Source organism: Cynocephalus volans, chromosome 8, assembly GCF_027409185.1.
Source record: "Cynocephalus volans isolate mCynVol1 chromosome 8, mCynVol1.pri, whole genome shotgun sequence".
Classification (NCBI taxonomy): domain Eukaryota; kingdom Metazoa; phylum Chordata; class Mammalia; order Dermoptera; family Cynocephalidae; genus Cynocephalus; species Cynocephalus volans.
Genome location: NC_084467.1, coordinates 108,153,878 through 108,172,959, shown reverse-complemented (window position 1 = coordinate 108,172,959; position 19,082 = coordinate 108,153,878). Strand labels below are relative to the sequence as shown.

The following is a 19,082-nucleotide window of genomic DNA, read 5'->3' as shown; positions in this document are numbered from 1 at the left end:
GGGGCCGTTTACCGCGACTTTCTCAGTCGCCGAGCAGAAGCTGGTTGTAGGGCCTTTTTCGCTGTCATGTCTGGCCGTGGCAAGCAAGGAGGCAAGGCCCGTGCCAAGGCCAAGTCGCGCTCGTCCCGCGCTGGTCTCCAGTTCCCAGTGGGCCGGGTGCACCGCTTGTTGCGCAAAGGCAACTACGCCGAGCGGGTGGGGGCCGGCGCGCCCGTGTACATGGCGGCTGTGCTCGAGTACCTGACCGCGGAGATCCTGGAGCTGGCGGGTAACGCGGCCCGGGACAACAAGAAGACGCGCATCATCCCTCGCCACCTCCAGTTGGCCATCCGCAACGACGAGGAGCTGAACAAGTTGCTGGGCAAAGTGACCATCGCCCAGGGCGGCGTCTTGCCTAACATTCAAGCCGTGCTGCTCCCTAAGAAGACGGAGAGTCACCACAAGGCAAAGGGCAAGTGAGGCTGACGTCTTAGAGGCTCATCCCAGGCCGCGTCTCGAGGGGACACCTGTGAAATCAAAGGCTCTTTTCAGAGCCACCCACTTTTTCACATTAAAAGAGTTGTTACAGTAACTCCAGTTCCCTGTTTTCCGGTAGCAAATGCCGATCCCGGAGGCGGAGTGGGGGGCGAGTACCCTTGTTTCTTCCCCACCCGTTCCTTGGCTTCTCGGGTTCTGAGCACTTTAGCTCTTACTCGCTAGGTGGAGGTGCCAAGCACCTTGGGCGCGCCACAGTCCACATGAGCGCTAACGCGGTAGGCTGTGCTCGTCGCGTTGTGCCAAGTCTCGGTGCCCAATGCGCTCCTCCCAACTTTCCGCAGCCGTTTGCCCGACACTCAAACGAGAGGGACGTATCACCACCACCACCACCACCACCCTCCCCCTCCCGGTAGCGGAGCGGGCGGTTCTCGGGAGCGTGGCTGAGCTGGGTCTTAACTGGGCTGGCTCTGCTCGTTTATTTTTTTAAATAAGTCAAAAGGCGCCTTCGCGGCGGCCATACGGGTTCCTCTTAGGCTTTCGGAGGCGGAATCTTGTGCCCCGGGGGCAGACAACTCTCCGAACCGAAAAGCACCGGACGGGCGGAAAACGATCGGCCAAGCAGCACCGGGGGGCGGCGGGGAGGACTCGGAGAAGGTGACAAGGCGTTGGGGCCTGGGGGACAGACAAGGTTGAGGTTCGATTCGGGGACTACACAGTGTAGGGAGGAAGAGGGTAGCGTGCTCTGAAGGAGTGAAGGGCTGAGGAGCAAACTGACGAAGCCGCGATCAAGAATGACTTTCACTCTGAAAGAATGAGGAAAAACAAGGAAGGAAAACCGTTGGCAGAATGGGTGGGAGGGAGGGAGGGAGGGAGGGAGGGAGGGAGTAGGGAGGGTTGTGCCCAAGCCAACCCGTGACGCTAGGACGGGTGACATCACAGCCAATGGACAGCCAGCGCGGGACTTTCAATTGTTGCTCCGCCCAGTCGGGAAAAGCCCGTGCCTATAAAGACCGCTGCGGCGGAGCGGGAGCGTTACTCTTCCTGTTGCCGTGCTCGCGAGCTCGCGCTTTGCTTGGCCATGGCCCGTACAAAGCAGACCGCCCGCAAATCGACCGGTGGCAAGGCCCCGAGGAAGCAGTTGGCCACTAAGGCGGCTCGCAAGAGCGCGCCGGCCACGGGCGGCGTGAAGAAACCGCACCGCTACCGGCCGGGCACTGTGGCCCTGCGGGAGATCCGGCGCTACCAAAAGTCCACCGAGCTGCTGATCCGCAAGCTGCCGTTCCAGCGGCTGGTGCGCGAGATCGCGCAGGACTTTAAGACGGACCTGCGCTTCCAGAGCTCGGCCGTGATGGCGCTGCAGGAGGCCAGCGAGGCCTACCTGGTGGGATTGTTCGAAGACACGAACCTGTGCGCCATCCATGCCAAGCGCGTTACCATTATGCCCAAGGACATCCAGCTAGCCCGCCGCATCCGCGGGGAGCGGGCTTAACTGCGCGGCCGCTTCGAGGTTCCATCACATCCAAAGGCTCTTTTCAGAGCCACCCACAGCAGCACTTGGAAGAGGCTGTACCGCTTATCTTTCGCGTTCTCGTGGCGCACGCTGCCACCTCCCGGGAGCGGGGAGGGAGTTGTTAGGCTCCCCACAGCGGGTGTAGCGCTAGGTGCCAGGTCTGGGCCCGTTTGCTGGGGCGCTGTTTCGAGCTTTGTAGAGTTTGGTCGGTCTGGTTACCTGGCCTGGCTAGGTTGCCGCTGCCTTCTTGGGCACGGCCAGGACACCGCAGCGTCCCGGTCGGGCTCTTCTGGGGCGTCTATTCGCACTCGGCCGCGGCTCGGCATTGCAAATTGTCGGGGGAGGGGCGCCGGAGTCGAGAAGGAGCCGAGGCCGGAAGCAACCGCTAGCGGACGCTCAGGTCTCGTGGTTGGGGGAACACCTGGGCTGGTCTTTTCCGGAGCGCAGAGCGGCAATGGCCTCAGCAGGCGCGGCCTCTTGGCTCTTGGGCTGCGGAGGGAAATCGTTACCTCGGCCTCTCCCGGCTTCTGCTCTTCGGCTGCCGGTCCGTTGTCTGTGAGGCCCGGGCTGCCCTTGCACGGAGGGGACATCGCACCCCACTCTCTGCCAACCACAACATCCCCCTGTGGGGCAAAGGATATGAGCCGGTGTACACTTGACTTCAAGTGAATCCTTTCCCACCCTGGTCCGTAGAGTGACTCACTCTATTCCGGGTGGCCATTTTATTCTCTAAAAGCTGCGACGTGTGTCTGTGTTTTCTGCCCACAATGTAGTTCCTTTACATGTTTTCTTCAGAGATGTGGAGAGTTCTGTTACCTGGCAATTGAGGAATTACCCAGCGAAAGGGCAGAATTCAAGTTCTTGGGAAGAGTAATAGATCAGAGAACGGGGTCCTCTAATGGCTAGATGAAGTTCCGTACCCTAGGAAATAGTGACGAAAGAGGCCTTAGGGATGATTTCTGCACCGTTTGGGAGGTGGGAAATCCAAGATTTCTTAATGGGTGGCAACGTGGGGCAGGGTCTTACGGAGCCCACTCTACATAGGGCTCAGATACAAGAGGATGTATAGGTCTTAGATGATACCTTCTAACCTAGGTCACTTATTTGAAAGAGGCCAGGGCATGTTTTGTGTTTTGTTTCAGTACAGTTGACAGGTTAAAAGCACTTATTACCGAGATCAGTGAGAAGTCAGAGAGGAAAAGGAGTAAACTTAGTTTTGTAAAGCTGCCATTTAGCCTTTTTGAGATGTGTTAACAAAAGGGAGAGCAATGTAGGTGGCTTCTCCTGCTATGGATTGCCACTTGTTTCTGCTCCAGGGTCACAGCACTTTCTAGAGCATGCCTCTGGATCTCTGTGCAGGCCCTCATTCCCTACTTAGGCCCACAATGTAGAATCTGTATCTGAATTCAAAGTAGTGACTTTCAGAGCTGAGGGATTGAGGGCCACCACCTTTGCACCCAGCATCTCAGGCCCAGGAGTGGCTGAGCAGACTGGAAACTGGGGATGTCTGTGCCAGTCCTCTGTGTCCTCTGCCTGCTCCCAAGATCCCAATGCTTTACCTCAACAGTCTGAGCGCCTAAATTCCATCAAGTCTCTGTGACTGAATCTCAAAAGGAAGTTTAGTGGTGGTGTTGATATCCAGTCAGGAATATATTTGTTTCTGACACAGAAGGCCTGCACTCACAGGAATCTTTCAAATCTATTTATTTGGGAGATCATCAATATAAGATAAGAATTTAAAATGAAAGTACTTTACTTGTTTTTTCTTTGATTCTATTTTTTATTTTTCATTTTTTTTAAAATATAAGTTTTAACATCTAATTTTCTGTGCTTACTCATTCTCTACTCTCAGATGAGAGTTAAAGGATATTTAAGGACAAGGTAAGTAAATACCCTTCCTTTAATAAGTAACTTCTGCATGGCTAGCTTGGTCGCAAGAAAAGTCTACCTGGAACCTGGAGTTTTTAAAAAGGGAAAAACATTCTTGGTTCAAATTTAAATTCTACCTTAAGGTAGTGGAGGACAGGTGTGTGTGTGTGTGTGTATAGAAGGAAACTATGTAGTAAAATATGTCCATGTTGACACCACTTTGCTTCCTTGGAAGAAGACTTGTCCTTTGGGTCCACATGTTTGTTGCTTTGTGTTGCTTCGCACCCCACAGATTTGTCACCCCACTCCCCCTGGGTGATGGAGCCACAAAGGATTACTCAAAGCCCATCTCTTCTGAGCAGTGAGAGACCCTGAAGTGGTTAACTTCCCTGGAACCCTCCAGCAAGAGGGATCCCTTCCTCGGGAAATCAACCCCGAATTGGGGTTCTCTTCCTGCATTTATTTTCCAGACCAGGAAGTTACAGGAAGAGAACATAGGTGGGGTTATAGTTTAACAATATAGGCTGGTAACTTACATTCCATTAGACAATTAAGTGATCTTACAGCAATTTCTCAGTATCTTTACATAACAATCAGTAACTAGTCTGTCCTTGAACCAGCAACCTTGCTGTGCCACAAATCTTTATCTTACACTAGAGACTTATAGCCTGAGGAAAATTTCCAGTCCTTCACAAGGTCAATATTTGAAACTGCAAGACTTTGAAAAACCAGGCCCTGTGAAGTACATATGCTTTATAGTATATTCCACATCCACACTCTCTCCTGGTCATCCTTATCCTCTCCAGATCCCCATCTCAGTCTTCTTATGTCCTCTTCTCCATCAGTTTTCTTGGTTTCCCTCATGCTGGCTTTGGCTGTTTTCTTTTCTTCCTCCAACTCAAGTGAGATGATTGATTCCCTGCTTTCCATATTTCTGCCTCTTTGGTAAGTGCTCCCAAATTGGTATTTCCTGCTGAGACCCTATCCTGAGCTCTATGCCAATATTTCTAACTGCCTAGTGGACAGGTTCTTCTGAATGGATAATAGGCACTTCAAACTCTGCTTATTCTAAAACTGTATGCATCATCTTGCTTCTGAAACCTATTCGTTCCCTTCCATATTCCTCATCTTACTGACAGACACCTTCATTCCCTTCATCTGTTCAGGTCAGAAGTTCCTTCCTCTTTTTCTTTGTGCAAATCGCATGAGTCACCAAATATTATCAAATCTACCTCCTGACTTTCAATTGTACCACGTTTTCTCCATCCATCCATGACCCCTGCCTTATCTGATGCTCTCACTAGGTCTGGTCTAGCAGATTAAGTTTTCAGGCTGGGCTCTCTGCCCTGCCACTAAACTTCCACTCTGTGCAAGAGCTATCTTTTTTCAAATACATTTTTTTGAGCCTATCACTCTCATGCTTAAAATTTTTCCACCACCTTCCCATTCCCTTCAGAATGAAGTTCACCTTCCTTTGCATGGCAGTTCAGAGCAGTGGGGGTTAGTAATTAGGATGGGCTCTGGAGTTAGATAAACCCAAGTTCAAATCCTGGCTTGTCCATATAACATGTCTATGACTTCAGGAAGTGAATCTCTATAGGTCTCACTTCTCACATTTGGAAATGAGGCAGAAATATGGCCTCAAAGAGGCAGAAATATGGAAAGCAGGGAATCAATCAATCATCACACTTGAGGTGCAGGAAAATGGGGACAATAGTAACTTGCTCGTAGCTTTGTTGGAAATAGTAAAATTGACAGTTTCTAGAAAGACCCTAGCCCGTCTGGTCCAGAATAAACATTCAATTACTTTTTTTCTTTTTTACTAGAATGGCTACATTCAATTACTTTTTGATACTTTATTAATAGTTACTAATTTTAAAAAAAATCCCAATAAAATTATTTTAATATACATCTAGTTCTTGGTGTTTCCTAGAACCTCTCCATGTTTCAGATGTTCCAGCTGAACAAGTATGTTCTAGCCCCACATGACATCTGTAATCTCCAAGTATACAACATCTTCACACACTCCATTTTTTTCTTTCCAGAATGTCCTCCACTTCTTTGTAACTCTGAGAACCCCTGCTCATTCTTCAAGACTCAGCTCTATGAGCCTTCTCTTCCTTTTCTCCTTTTTGCCTTTATCTCTTTGAGTCCCCATCCTTGCCTCTACCCCCTCCTATCTTATCACCCCATTCCCATTCCCTACCCTCAACATTAGGCTGGCAAGATTCCTCAGGGTGAGGATTTGTCTTTGTTCATCTCTGTGGCACCAGCATCTAAGTGGTGCCTGGCACATTATAGGTGATCAGGAAATGCTTGTCAAGGGACCTGAATTCACCTGGCCTTCTACTTTGTTTTATGTGAGGGAGTCGGGTGTGGAATATACTATAAAGCAAATGTAACTCACAGGGCCTGGTTTTCCAAAGCCTTGCAGTTTCAAATATTGACCTTGAAAAGGACAGGAAATTTCCCCCAGGCTATTGAATCTCTGTTGCAAGACAAGAATTGTAACACAGCAAGGTTGCTGGCTCAAAGACAGACAAGTTATTAATTGATATGTAAAATTACTAAAAAGCTGCTAGAGGGAAAAGGAATGTTTGCTAAATCAAGCCTTTGTTAGTGGATAACATAATTGCCTAATAGAATGCCATCTGACTTGTTTTTATTGAATGTTACCAGCTTCTATTGTAAAAATTGTTAAACTGTATTTAGCAAAACCTCACCTATGTCTCTTCCTGTAACTTCTTGGTTTGGAGAATAAATGCAAGAAGAGAACCCCAACCCAAATGGAAGGAATGCCTCATGCTTGAGGAAGTTCTGGGATATTAACCCCTTTCTGGGGCTTCTCACTGCTCAAAAGAGATGGGCTTTGAGTAAGCTTTGGCAGCTCCATCACCCAGGGGAAAAGGGGTGACAAATCCGTGGAAGGCAAAGCAACACTTGGGCACAAAATGCCCCAGCTCTTGGGGTACTTAAAGTTATAGACCAAGAGCAGTTCTGGACGGGACCTCCGGGAAGAACTTCCAAGGTTCCTGTGGGTCCCAGATCAAGGGAGAAGGAAACTGCTCATGGGCAGGGTGTCTGGGAAGCCCAGGTTTAGCCTGATCCTGGTGATAGTAACTGAGAAGAGAGTTCACTGAGCTATGCCCTCTCCCCCAGCACCCCCAATCTGTTCCCAACGACAGAGGGCCTAGAGAGGAGTAACTGTTTTTGTATCCCCAAAGACATCAGATTCAGCCCTGCTGACAGGATTATTTTAGAATGTGGTAGCAGATCAGGTGTAGTCAAGAGCAGGGAGTGAAGTGTATCTCAAGAGAAGCAGGAAGAGGAGGGGGGAAAGGATGGCAGAGGAGAGAAAGGGGATGGGAAACAGAAGCTTGGGGGCCTCACTGCTATGAATTGGACCTGAGGCCCCTTGGGGGTAGGGCCCGGGCTTCTGATCCTTAACCAGAAAAAGCCTCCAAAGAGAAAAGACTTGGATCTCAGTTTCCTCATGTGTAAAACAGGATAATCATTGCACCCACTTCAAGATTGCCATGAGGATGAAAAGAGATATAGGAGTCTCCCCTTCTCTGTGGGGGATATGTTCCAGGACATCCAGGGTGTTGCTTTGCCCCCCCATGGATTTGTCACCCCACTTCCCCTGGGTGATGAAGATGCAAAAGATTACTCAAAGCCCATCTATTCTGAACAGTGAGAGACCCCAAAGTGTTTAATCTCCCACCAGAACCCTCAAGCAGGAGGCATTCCTTCCTTGGGAAATTAACCCCGAATTGGGGGTTCTCTTTTTTCTCTATTTTCCAGACCAGGAAGTTACAGGAAGAGACATAGGTGAGGTTATAGTTTAACAATATAGGCTGGTAACTTTCAGTGAAACAAGCCAGATGACATTCCAGTAAGGCTATCAACAAAAGCTTGATCTTAGCAAACATTCCTTCTTACAGCATTTCTCAGTATCTTAACATAACAATCAGCAACTAGTCTGTTCTTGAGCCAGCAACATTGCTGTGCCACAAATCTTTATCTTGCACCAGAGACTTTATAGCCTGAGGAAAATTTCCAGTCCTCCACAAGGTCAATATTTGAAACTGCAAGGCTTTGGAAAACTAGGCCTTGTGAAGTACATATGCTTTAAGAATATTCCACACAGTGGATGCCTGAAACTTTATAGTACCGAACTCTTTGTATACTATGTTTTTTCTATACATGCATACCTATGATAAAGTTTAATTATAAATTAGGCACAGTAAGAAATTAACAGTAAGAAAATAGAACAATTATAACAATGAACTATAAAAAAAGTTATGTGAATGTGGTCTCTCTCTTAAAATATTGTATTGTATTCACCCTTCTTGTCATCTGTCAATCTGATAACTCAGTTGCCTACTTAGTGACAAATGGGTAGGTAGCATATACAGAGGCATACACATCCTGGGAGAGACAGAGTAAGACAATGTGAGATTTCATCACACTACTCAGAGTGGTTCACAATTTAAAACTTATTAATTGTTTATTTCTGGAAGTTTTCATTTAATATTTTTGGACTGCAGATGACTGTGGGTAACTAAAACCACAGAAAGCAAAACTGTGGATGTGCTACAATATAGTTCATATAAAATGCTTAGAACAGAGCCTCATGTAGTAATAAATCAGTATTATTGGCATCATTAATATTGGTATTAATATTAATGATATCAATAATAATTGATATAAATCTCAATTACAATTATGTGGGAAAAAATGACACACAAGATTGGTGAATAATTTTAAACACACGATCAGCTTCTAGAATGTGTGGCCCAGGCAGTAAGAATACCCAGTGTCCTAGAAGGCTGATGGCTCATCTTTCACTCACCTCCTCTCATTTGGTTTTACAATAGCCCTTAGAGGGAGGAAGGGCTTCCTCTCCCTCGTTGAATAGATAAAGGAACTAAGCCTGGTGAGGGAGAGACAGCTGGAAATGCAGGTCACACAGCCAGATGGCAGAGGTGGAACTTGAGCCTGGGTTTTGTGTTTGCTTTTCTTTTTGTATTAGATTAATTTCACAAAAAACTATATATGCAATAGTTACATATAGAGATACAGTATCGATTTATATATACAATAGCTGATTTCTGCTGACTCCAAATTACAGTAAGATATACATTTTATAACTACTGCACATTCATACACATCTAAAATTGAAACAAGTTGTACGAAATGACACTTTTTTCATGTGGGATACACCTTTAAATCGTATTCTGTTTCATGAAAAAAAGATTCTGGCTCCCATCTTCTAAACTGTTTTTACCACCTGCTAACCATTAGGTTACACCAGGTAATCGTTAGGGTTATCCTACAACTAAAAACCACTACGATAGAGGAAATTACAAAGAACAAAGTGAAATCACAACTCAGATTAAAACTTGTTAGTGTTTTGTTGAATTGGAATCCCAGCATCTCTTTATACCTGGAGGCAGGTGTACAAGCTTGCAGAAATGAGAACCAGACCTTTGGGCTCTGTGAGAGGACATGCACTATCATTGAAGGTATATTGTGGTAGGTGGCAAAGAAAGTTGCAGATTGAGTTGGAGTTCAGAGGGAAAGATAAATTCTGGAGCTATTCCTGTAGGAAAACTTGAGACAGAGAAGTCTAATTCAGGCAGAAGAACCAGAAACATTAAAGAAGAATTGTGAGTGGTGGCCAGTCCACAGGGTTGACCAAGGCCCATAATGAGAAATGAATTTTCAGTGGTAGGGACTTTGAGGCCAACATATTTAGGGTCTTGAATGCAAAACTGGGGAGAAGTAGGTTTTACTCTGTAAACAGTGTAGGAGAAATGATACGAACAGGTGGATTATAGAAAAGAAAGCACAAATCTAACTACATATGTAGAGATGCTCATAAAGATTTAGAATCAGAGTAAAGCAAATTGAAAGAATAATGAGACATCACTTTATACTGGATAGTCTAGCAAACATTGGAAAGTTGAATAATTGTGGAGGATACCAACATTAATAAAGCAAATGTATTTCGCAGGGCCCAACTCAAAGAAATGCTAAGCCTGGGAAAAACAGAAAACTTTCCCAGGACTAAAGTCTCTGTTGTAGATAAAAAAAAAAGTTGTAACACAACAAAAATGCTTGCTCTAAGGGCAGATGCCTAATTTGGGAAAGTGTGTGAGCTAAAGCTTCAAGGTTGTTGGTTGGGAGAGGTTCCACATCTCGCTGTCAGTTGTTTCTTTGTTTCTTGGGGAACTAAGTGTTGCTATGACAATTATCTCATTGTTCTTTTTGTAACTACCTGTGTTCCTTTTCTGTAACTTCCTTGCCTGGAGAATAAAAAACAGAGAGAAAACCTGATTTGGGGTTATTTCCTAGGAATTCTCTCTTGAAGGAATTACCTGGGATTAACCCCTTCTGAGCCTCTCACTGCTCTGGAGATTGGGTTTTGAGTAATCCTTTGCATCTCCATCACCCTGGGAAAGGTGACAAATAATGACTGGTTGGCCAGTATGTAAGGCTTAGATGCTTGGTGCCCTGCTTTTAAGCTGTGAGCCAGGGAAGCCATTCTGAAGGGCAGCCTGGTACTTCTTAGGCCAATTAAGGATACATGCATTACAGGAACCAGCAATTCTGTTCCTAGATACTTATACAAATGAAATTCTCACACAGGTTTATCAGGGAACATGATAAGGATGATGAGACATTGGAAACAATGTGTGCATTCATCGCTGGGAGTGGACAGAAAAAATGTGGTAGATAATTCCATGGAGTATTCTGCAGCAGTAAGAGATTAAATGGACACCTGTCTCAGTCTGTTGGGTTGCTATAACAAAATGCCTTAGACTGGGTAGTTTATAAACAATGGAAATTTATTGCTTACAGTGCTGGAAGTTAGGAAGTCCAAGATCAAGGCACCAGCAGATTTGGTGTCTGGTGAGGGCCTGTTCCTCATAGATGGTGCCTTCTGTAGGTCCTCATGTGGTGGAAAAGGGATGAACAGTTCCCTCACACCTCTTTTATAAGGTCACTAACCCTATTCATGAGGGCTCTGCCTCCTAAAGACCTCACCTCTTAATACTATCACATTGGCAATTAAGTTTTGGGGGGATACATTCAGATCATAACAACACCTAACAACAAGGACGGATCTTAAAAACATAGTTCTGAGGGAAATATAGTAATGAATGGAATGAGATTGAAAGCAATACTATTTATGTAAATTAAAATAATTGATATATTTTACAATATACATAGGAACAAAAAGATACCTTAAACATAGTGGAATAAATTTTTTTCTTTTTTAAAGTTTATTTATTAACGTGTATTTTTTACATTCTATGATGTTGTGGAGCAGTTGTGGGGGGAGGTGGAGAGGGAAAGGGGAAGGAAATAGGGTGAGCAAAGGAGGAAGGAGGAGGGATGGGGTTGAGGCCTGTAGCACCCACCTCATTCCTGCAGGGGAGACCAGGGGGCTTCCAGCAGTGGCCCGATCATTGCTGGGCTGGGTGCAGATGTCAGAGGGGTGTGGCTGAAGCCATCACCCCCCCACCCCCAGCTCAGGATCCTGGGGCAGTTCCTGCTGCAGCTCGGTGGGGTGGTCGTTGCTGGCTGTTTGTGGGTATCAGTGGGGCGTGGCTGAGGTCCTCGGCTCCCCACCCTTGGGACTGGTTGCAGGTGTCAGGGGGCACGGCCGAGTCCCCCAGCCCTCCCCCCTCCCTGGCTTGGTAGCCCAGGGGATTTCCAGTCCTTCTAGGTTTTATAGGTGTTCTTTGGTGGTGTTACACCTTTACTAGTTAATATCAAACTTTGTCTCTGGTCTGTGGGTATTTTGTTTTTTCTTTCAGTTCCGTGTTAGATTATTTGCTGTTCCCAGCACTTAAACTCTGCACTGGAACTAATTTGTTGTCCTTTGCTTACTTCTAAAATGGGGGAACTTCCTGTGGGGACCAGCACTTGAGCCCCGTGATTGAGCTAAATTGTTGCTTTGCTGCTGATTCCCTGGGGAAGGCTTTTTGTGCAGTTTAGGTTTTAATGGTTGATGTTATAGGTACATCTGGGTCTCGTGAGATCTTGTGCACCTCTCGTGTAAAAACTCTGGTCTGGGCCTGAGTCTTTTCAGCACACTGCACCCCCTGCAGTTCCATATTCCTGACCCATTTCCACTGAGTGGGCCTGGGCTGATTGGATGGCAGACCAGCTGTCCTTGGGTGCCCCAGTGTTCTCCTGGTACCCGTCTCCCCGACCACCTGTGCTTCAAACACTTCCCATGGGACAGGCTGTGTGCCGGTCCCGTGCAGTGACTCACTGGCCTCTGAGTGGCTCCTTTTTTTCAGTTATTGTGGCTCATCACTCCTATGTGGGTCTGTGGGAAACCTATTAATAGTCTTGCTGGCCTGGTGGTCCCCAAGGCCCTTTTCTCTACTGCTGGCTCCAAGCAACTTCATCCGAACAGCACAGCTGTGGCTTTTGCCAGCTTCTGCTCCGTGCACTCACCAGCTCCAGCCTTGAAGTGGCTGAGGCTCAAAACAGTTGGAGCCGTCCTTTCTTTCTCTCCTCGTGACTTCCCCTGCCTTCATGCACTCCATAGGTCTCTCCTCCTCTTCCTCTGAGCTCCAGTGGCCCCAGCTTGCCTGTCGTTGCTTTTTAATAGTTGTAAATATGTTGATTTGTGGGAGAGGGTGATGCTGGGGACCGTCTATTCCACCATCTTGCTTGGAAGCCCCATAGTGGAATAATTTTCTATGGGGGCAGGAAAAGCTTGGGAAATAAGGATAAAAGAGAACAAGGAGAGGAAAAAACAGTATGGGGTAGTGCCTTAAGCAGGTGGGTAACATGATCAGAGCTGTGTATAAAGAAGGTTAATCTGGGGTAGAGGGTGCAAAAGTGAGCAACACCTGATGCAGGAGGCCTTCTCAGGCCCCAGGGATATAGTAGATGAGAGGTGCTGAGGATGAGAACAAGGGAACCAGCCCCAGCAATAGACTGGAGGGAAATAGTTCACTTTACTGCACATAGCAGGTTGCCTGAAACTGGATGGGGGAAAGAGCAGAAGGGGGTTATTGAGGCAATAAGTAAACAAAGATGACTGGACCTTCCTTCCTGAGTGACTGGGAGGATGATGCCACCTTCACAGGAATAAGCAGCCTGGGAGGAGGAGCTGCTGAGGCATTCTCTTCAGGTCATACTGGGTCAGAGCTGTCAACTGGCAACAGCATAAGAGATGGCTACAAGGACAGGCATCTGAGGAATATCTATACCACTTAGGAATCTGATGGGGACAGGAAGTTATAGAAGAGCTTTATCCTAAAACCAGAGGAAAAATATAATGACAAAATTGGACCAGATGATTTCTTTGGTCCTTTCCAGTACTAAAATTCTGTGGTTCTATTAAACACATATGGCAAATATATTAATAGATCCTTAGATTATTTGTGATTTGCAAATTTTAGATGAATATTTTAGTAAAATTTAGGAACATCATGGTGCATCAAAGAATGTCAGGTTATTTAAGGTGCATAACCATCTGTTTCTTCCTTTGTAAAATGGGGATAATATTTACCTTTTGGTTTTGTTCTGAGGATTTGAATATTCTTAAGTAATTAACCCATTATAACAATAAATTCAGCTGGGGAATCTATTTGATTCTTTGACATGACTTTATATTTCTCTGGTCTAATCCTGAAAAATCTGGCTCTGCGAATCCATGCATATGTCATTATTACCCACTGTGTCCCTTGCACTCTAAATTCTGGCAATAGTGACCCCCCACCCCCACCACCCAGTGATTATAGCTATTTAAAAACTAGATTGAGTGAAATCGGCAATAAAATATCACCTTTGGTTTCTGTTACTTTATGGCCTCAAATCTTCTTTCACACAGATCTTTTCATTTTGATTTGTTTTGTTTTTGGTGGCTGGCCAGTATGGGGATCTGAACTCTTGATCTTGTCACATAGATCTTTTCATTTGATCCTTCAAATATTCCTGTGAGAAAGGCAGGGATTTTCAGCAACACCAAAGATGAGGAAATTTAACTTTGGCAAAACTGGGATTTGCCATGGCTCATATAGATGAGATTATCTATCTATCATCTATGTATCTTCTGATTGTTTCTAGGGAAATTAAATTCTTACTTATTTTAAGAAATTCAAACAAGTCAGAAACGTTCAATAAAGATAACAAAAACCAGCACCTATAAATCATTCTTAAATTTTTGTGAAGGTTCTTCCTGATAATTCTCTATACATTCATACATATTTATATATACTATACATTCTGCAGTAATGATGGTTCAGTTCTTCTGGCTCAAGTAGAGAAATATCATGTATATCCACAGCTAGAATATAAAGTACAGAGTGAAAAGTTTCAAAGGAAGAAAATAAGAATGTAGTGAAAGATGGCATCTAGCCTGGGTGAAGGGAGCATCCAGCCTGGGTCTGGGAGGACAACGCTAGTCAGAGAAGTAGGGAGCCCGGGAAGGGAAAGGAAGAGTTCAAACTGGTCCATAGCGAAGTTTGATTAGCCAGTGGGACACTCAAATGCCTCTATGTCCATGATTAATGGAAGCAGATACACAGACTAGACTGTATAATCACTTGTATATAGTCTAGAGGAAGTCCTGAATTCACCCAGGGAGGGAAAGAGCTGGCAGCCAGAGGCTGGCTCATGAACAGCACTTGAACCACTTGGGTGGAAATGAGAAGAAAATTATTTTGTTAGCAAAGCAAAAAGATAAAATAGATTATATTCCTCACTGTTACAGGTGGTTAAGCTAGGTAAGAAAAAAAGGCATTTATTCATGCAAAATGATGCATAACTGCATCTTCTATAACTTGATAATATTCAGAGGCTGAACACTGTTGACAGAGGATTCAGCCATGCCATATCATAATAGTATTTAGTGGAATAGACAAGGTGAGAGTAAGGGTCACTTTAAAAATCACTTTAAAGAAGTGTAGAGATGTATAATGGTAAAAGGACTGAATCTTGGAGAATTTAGAAGGAAAGAAGAAAACACATTCATTGATTACAAAATTCGATATTATTAAAAGTACAAACCAGTAATATTTAGTAAAACAAGCTGACTTCATTTTTCATTCATCTTTTATGTTTGCCCCAAGTGCTTTGAGGAAATAAGTCTATTCTACCTTTTCCCTCCTATATTTTTTACTACATAAAATTTATTAGGATCATCCACTTGCTTTCTTTTCCATCAAACAAAGCAAACTTTAACATTATGGTAAACAAATTGGAGCAACAAATATTCAGATTCTAAATACTTTTGTTTCATTTAAAGAAAAACTGTGGAGGGTTAGAAATCTTGATTCTCATTTGATTTTAGAATAGGATTTTTAGGTAAATACATATATGGGGCAAAAGCCCTTGGGTAGGAGGCCACAGCCTACAGCCAGGGGGCAAAAGCCCATCTAATCAACTCTAATCACTGCTTAGGTATGGGACTGTATACTTCAATGATTTTAGAGCTAACAGGTGGTTGTCACACAGATCCTGTTAAGAGATTTTAAGAATTGCTGAAGGGAAAGATGTGAAAAAATGTTTGCTAAAGGCAAGGTGTCTGTTGGTGGAAACTTTAGGTAATTATACTGAAATTTTATCATACGAATGCAACTTATGCTTAAGGAGAGGTTATACTTTAGATAATGAGCCAGTTTGACCAACTTAGCTTTTCACAAATTGTACTTTGGAATGTCACATTGTTAATTTTACTGATGTTACTAGTTTATTGTTTAAGCTATATTTAGCCATAGATAACTTTTGTAACACCGCCCATGTCCTGTGTCCTTTTGTAATGATTGAGTCAACTGAATTTTCTTGTGAAATTTCCTTGTCTTTACAATAAAAAACAGAAGCTAACTTTGAATCAGGGTTATACCCAGTTTTTTTCTTTCTAACAGGGGAGTTGCTGGGGTACAGACACTTTGGGCTTCTCATCACATTCATGGTGCTTTTAGTAATCCTTTTTTCGTCTCCGTTACACAGTGAGAAGTGTAACAAAAAGTTATTACTTAGATCAGTGGTTCTCAAACTATAATGTATATCAGAATCACCTGGAAAGCTTGTTAAAGCACAAATTGCTAGGTCTCACCCCCCAGAGTTTCTCATTCAATAGGTCTGGGGTGGGGCCAAAGAATTTGTATAAAGATACTTCAAGAAGTTTGGGGTGAAGTAGAGTTGAAAGATAATATGAGTCATTCCGTGAACTTTTCGAAGTATCATCATATTTCTAACAAGTTCCAGGTGATTTATGCTGCTAGATTAGAGACCATAACTTTGTGAACTACTAATTTAGACTATGGATATGTTTTCCACCCCCCCTTTACAGTATTTATTTGATTTTTCTTCAAGCTTTTCCCCCCCTTTTTTGTGGCTAGCTGGCAAGGGGATCTGAACCCTAGTCCTTGGTGTTATCAGCACCGTGCTCTAACCAAATGAGTTAACCAGCCAGCCTTTTCTTCAAACTTTTCATATTTGCTTCTTCAGAGTATCTCAGTGAGGATCAGATATATTCATCTGCATTGTCTTTACAGTTTTTTAAAAAAATCACAGTAATATTTGAATTAGAAATGCTATAAGTTTTAAGTGAGATTTTTAAAGAGCAAATGAAATATCTTGAGCATTGAGGCCTCTCCTTTATTTCTCACCTGCACATCTTCACAAATGTTATTCGTGCCACTCCCTTCCTGTCTCTCCCTCCTTCCCCTCCTACGCCCTCTTTACTATGTATCTCTGTAGGATGCTAGGCATTCTTTCTTCCAAGCCTGACACAGTCCCACCTTCATGGCCAAGCTTTCCCCAATTTCCCAGCAGCTAGTGATTTCTGTAGTGTTAGGATTCCTATAGTAATTATTTTACATATTGTCTTATATTGAATATGTGCTACCTTGTATTATTGGGTCATTTATATATATATGTATACACATATGTATGTATTATGTATTTATTTTTCTTCCTCATTCTGATATTAAGCTCCTGAAGGGTAAGTCTTGCATCCCTTGCTGGCATCTCTGTTGCTAAACATGTTTTAAATCTAGTTTACCCTCAAGTGTTTGATACTGATGAGAGCAGCCCAAATGTGAAGACCAGTAAAGAAATAGCTGGTCTATTTTTTGGGAGCTGACAGAGCGTTTCTTCTCTCAGCTACATACACAGCCAAAATTTGCTGTAAAGTCATAAGTCTAGAATGCAAAAACAAAACAAAACCAAAAAACCCAAAAGATAAAACCAACCAACCAAACAAACAAAAAAAACCCCCCAAACTCTTTCACACACAAATGTAATAGCTGCAAAACTGTGATTAAGCTTAAAGATTAAAAGTGAACCTATCACATTTCAATCCAAATCGGGGCAGTTTAGAAGTGGTAGTACAGAGAATGGCTTGCCCTATTGTTTGCCGTGATGATACAGGAGAATAATTTGATTTCGCCTTGTCAAAATTAAACTGTGCTCTCTGTATTGATGGTGGGTATGTTCCTGCAGGTCTCATTCTAAACTACAACAGGCTCTAACAGGTAAAAATCACATACCAGAATCATCTTTCTTGAAGACCTGCTTTCACTGTTAAGATTATATAATTTGCTCTGCTTTTATAGAAGGGTCACATTAAGATGTTCCTGCATCTGTATTTTTGCAATACCGCAAGTGAGACAGTATATCATAGGTCGTTGACTAAATTCTGAGGGGCCGTTTTATTGAAAACAGGAAACCAAGAATATTTTTCATTCACTGGCCAGATAACTTGTCAGAAACATTTATTTTAAAGCTATACCAATGAGGGCCGGCCCGTGGCTCACTCGGGAGAGTGTGGTGCTGAGAACACCAAGGCCCCGGGTTCGGATCCTATATAGGGATGGCTGGATGGCTCACTGGTTGAGCGTGGTGCTGACAACACCAAGCCAAGGGTTGAGATCCCCTTACCAGTCATCTTTAAAAAAAATTAAAAAAAAAAAATAAAGCTATACCAATGAACCCATCTCTGATCTAATAACCTATATTTGGTTTTGAATGGTCGGTGATTGGATTTGACTTTGCAAACTCTCTCACACCCTTATTAATGAGAATACACAATGTCACAAAACACCATCTAGTATGAACTGGCCCTTAAGGCATCTGGTCCACCCCCTCATTGTAGAGGTGGAAAATGAAGCCCGAAAAGGTTAATTAGCTGACTAAGCTCAAACAGATCAGGTGGCAGAACCGGCATCTCTAGGCTGCAAATCTAGGGCTGCTTTCCCACTTTGCCTGAGCAAATGTATCGAACCTACATAGTGAGGATGTGACTAAACCTTACCTTGTGTTTAGTTCGCTGGTTTCTACTTGCCATAGCCAAATTAGCGATCACAAACGAGAATAGCGCCCCCACCCCCGTGCCATGAATCTTTTCTGTCCAACAAAAGCAAACAGAGAAAGTAGTACTCTAACCTGGAGCACGCTGCCTTTTCCGACCCATAAGCGGTAGAAGTTGAGGCGGACCAGTAAAAGGCCGCTCTTGGCGAACAAGTTAAGCTTTCACGGTGGCTAGCACTCCGAGAATCGGTACCTCCCGTAAACCTCGACCCCGACTGCCAAATGCAAAGTTACCTTCCGGTTTTGTTGCTGTCACACTTCACACCATTGAGTGCCCAGCTCCTTTGATGACTATATGGTTGGCCCTAAAAAGGGCCTTTGGGGTCAAGACAGGCAAAACTGAAGCGGCGGTTTAGCCTCCGAAGCCGTACAGGGTGCGCCCCTGGCGCTTGAGCGCGTACACCACGTCCATGGCGGTGACGGTCTTGCGTTTGGCGTGCTCCGTGTAGGTGACTGCGTCCCGAATGACGTTCTCCAGGAACACCTTCAACACACCCCGGGTCTCCTCGTAAATGAGACCTGAGATCCGCTTGACACCTCCACGCCGAGCGAGACGCCGAATTGCGGGCTTGGTGATGCCTTGGATGTTATCTCTCAGGACCTTGCGGTGGCGCTTAGCGCCACCTTTGCCTAAACCTTTTCCGCCCTTCCCCCTCCCAGACATGGCTAGTGTAGCCTGAAAAGACAGCCTCTGACGCCGGGAGAGCGACTTTCCCCCTGATATACAAGAGTATCGGACCAGATTGAAAACCGAAAGCGCGCGGGCGGGAAGCGATGCAAATTGTGCCCTCCTCCTCGGCATTTCGTCATTTGTTTTCCTCTCCCTCCTCCTCTCTCTTTTTTCCCCTTTCTTGCTTAAAATATCGATGTGCCCTAG

General features: G+C 44.5%; 3 protein-coding genes across 3 annotated transcripts; 2 read left to right on the top strand and 1 right to left on the bottom strand.

Annotated features, from left to right (window-relative positions):
- Positions 1 to 36: 36 nt before the first annotated feature.
- LOC134383010 (histone H2A type 2-A) lies at positions 37 to 559 on the top strand. Its single transcript, XM_063103665.1, has one exon. It carries the CDS (start codon positions 67 to 69, stop codon positions 457 to 459), a length of 393 nt encoding a protein of 130 aa, XP_062959735.1. The 5' UTR covers positions 37 to 66; the 3' UTR covers positions 460 to 559.
- A 996-nt stretch (positions 560 to 1,555) lies between these two features.
- On the top strand, positions 1,556 to 1,966 carry LOC134383280 (histone H3). The gene has a single exon (XM_063104172.1). It carries the CDS (start codon positions 1,556 to 1,558, stop codon positions 1,964 to 1,966), a length of 411 nt encoding a protein of 136 aa, XP_062960242.1.
- A 16,591-nt stretch (positions 1,967 to 18,557) lies between these two features.
- LOC134384528 (histone H4) lies at positions 18,558 to 18,869 on the bottom strand. Its single transcript, XM_063106086.1, has one exon. The coding sequence runs from the start codon at positions 18,867 to 18,869 to the stop codon at positions 18,558 to 18,560; it is 312 nt and encodes a 103-aa protein (XP_062962156.1).
- Between the last annotated feature and the right edge of the window lie 213 nt (positions 18,870 to 19,082).

What these genes read in the sequence shown, in the direction of transcription:
- LOC134383010 (XM_063103665.1), top strand. Translation starts at nt 67, where the DNA reads ATGTCTGGCCGTGGCAAGCAAGGAGGCAAGGCCCGTGCCAAGGCCAAG.
- LOC134384528 (XM_063106086.1), bottom strand. Translation starts at nt 18,869, where the DNA reads ATGTCTGGGAGGGGGAAGGGCGGAAAAGGTTTAGGCAAAGGTGGCGCT.
- LOC134383280 (XM_063104172.1), top strand. Translation starts at nt 1,556, where the DNA reads ATGGCCCGTACAAAGCAGACCGCCCGCAAATCGACCGGTGGCAAGGCC.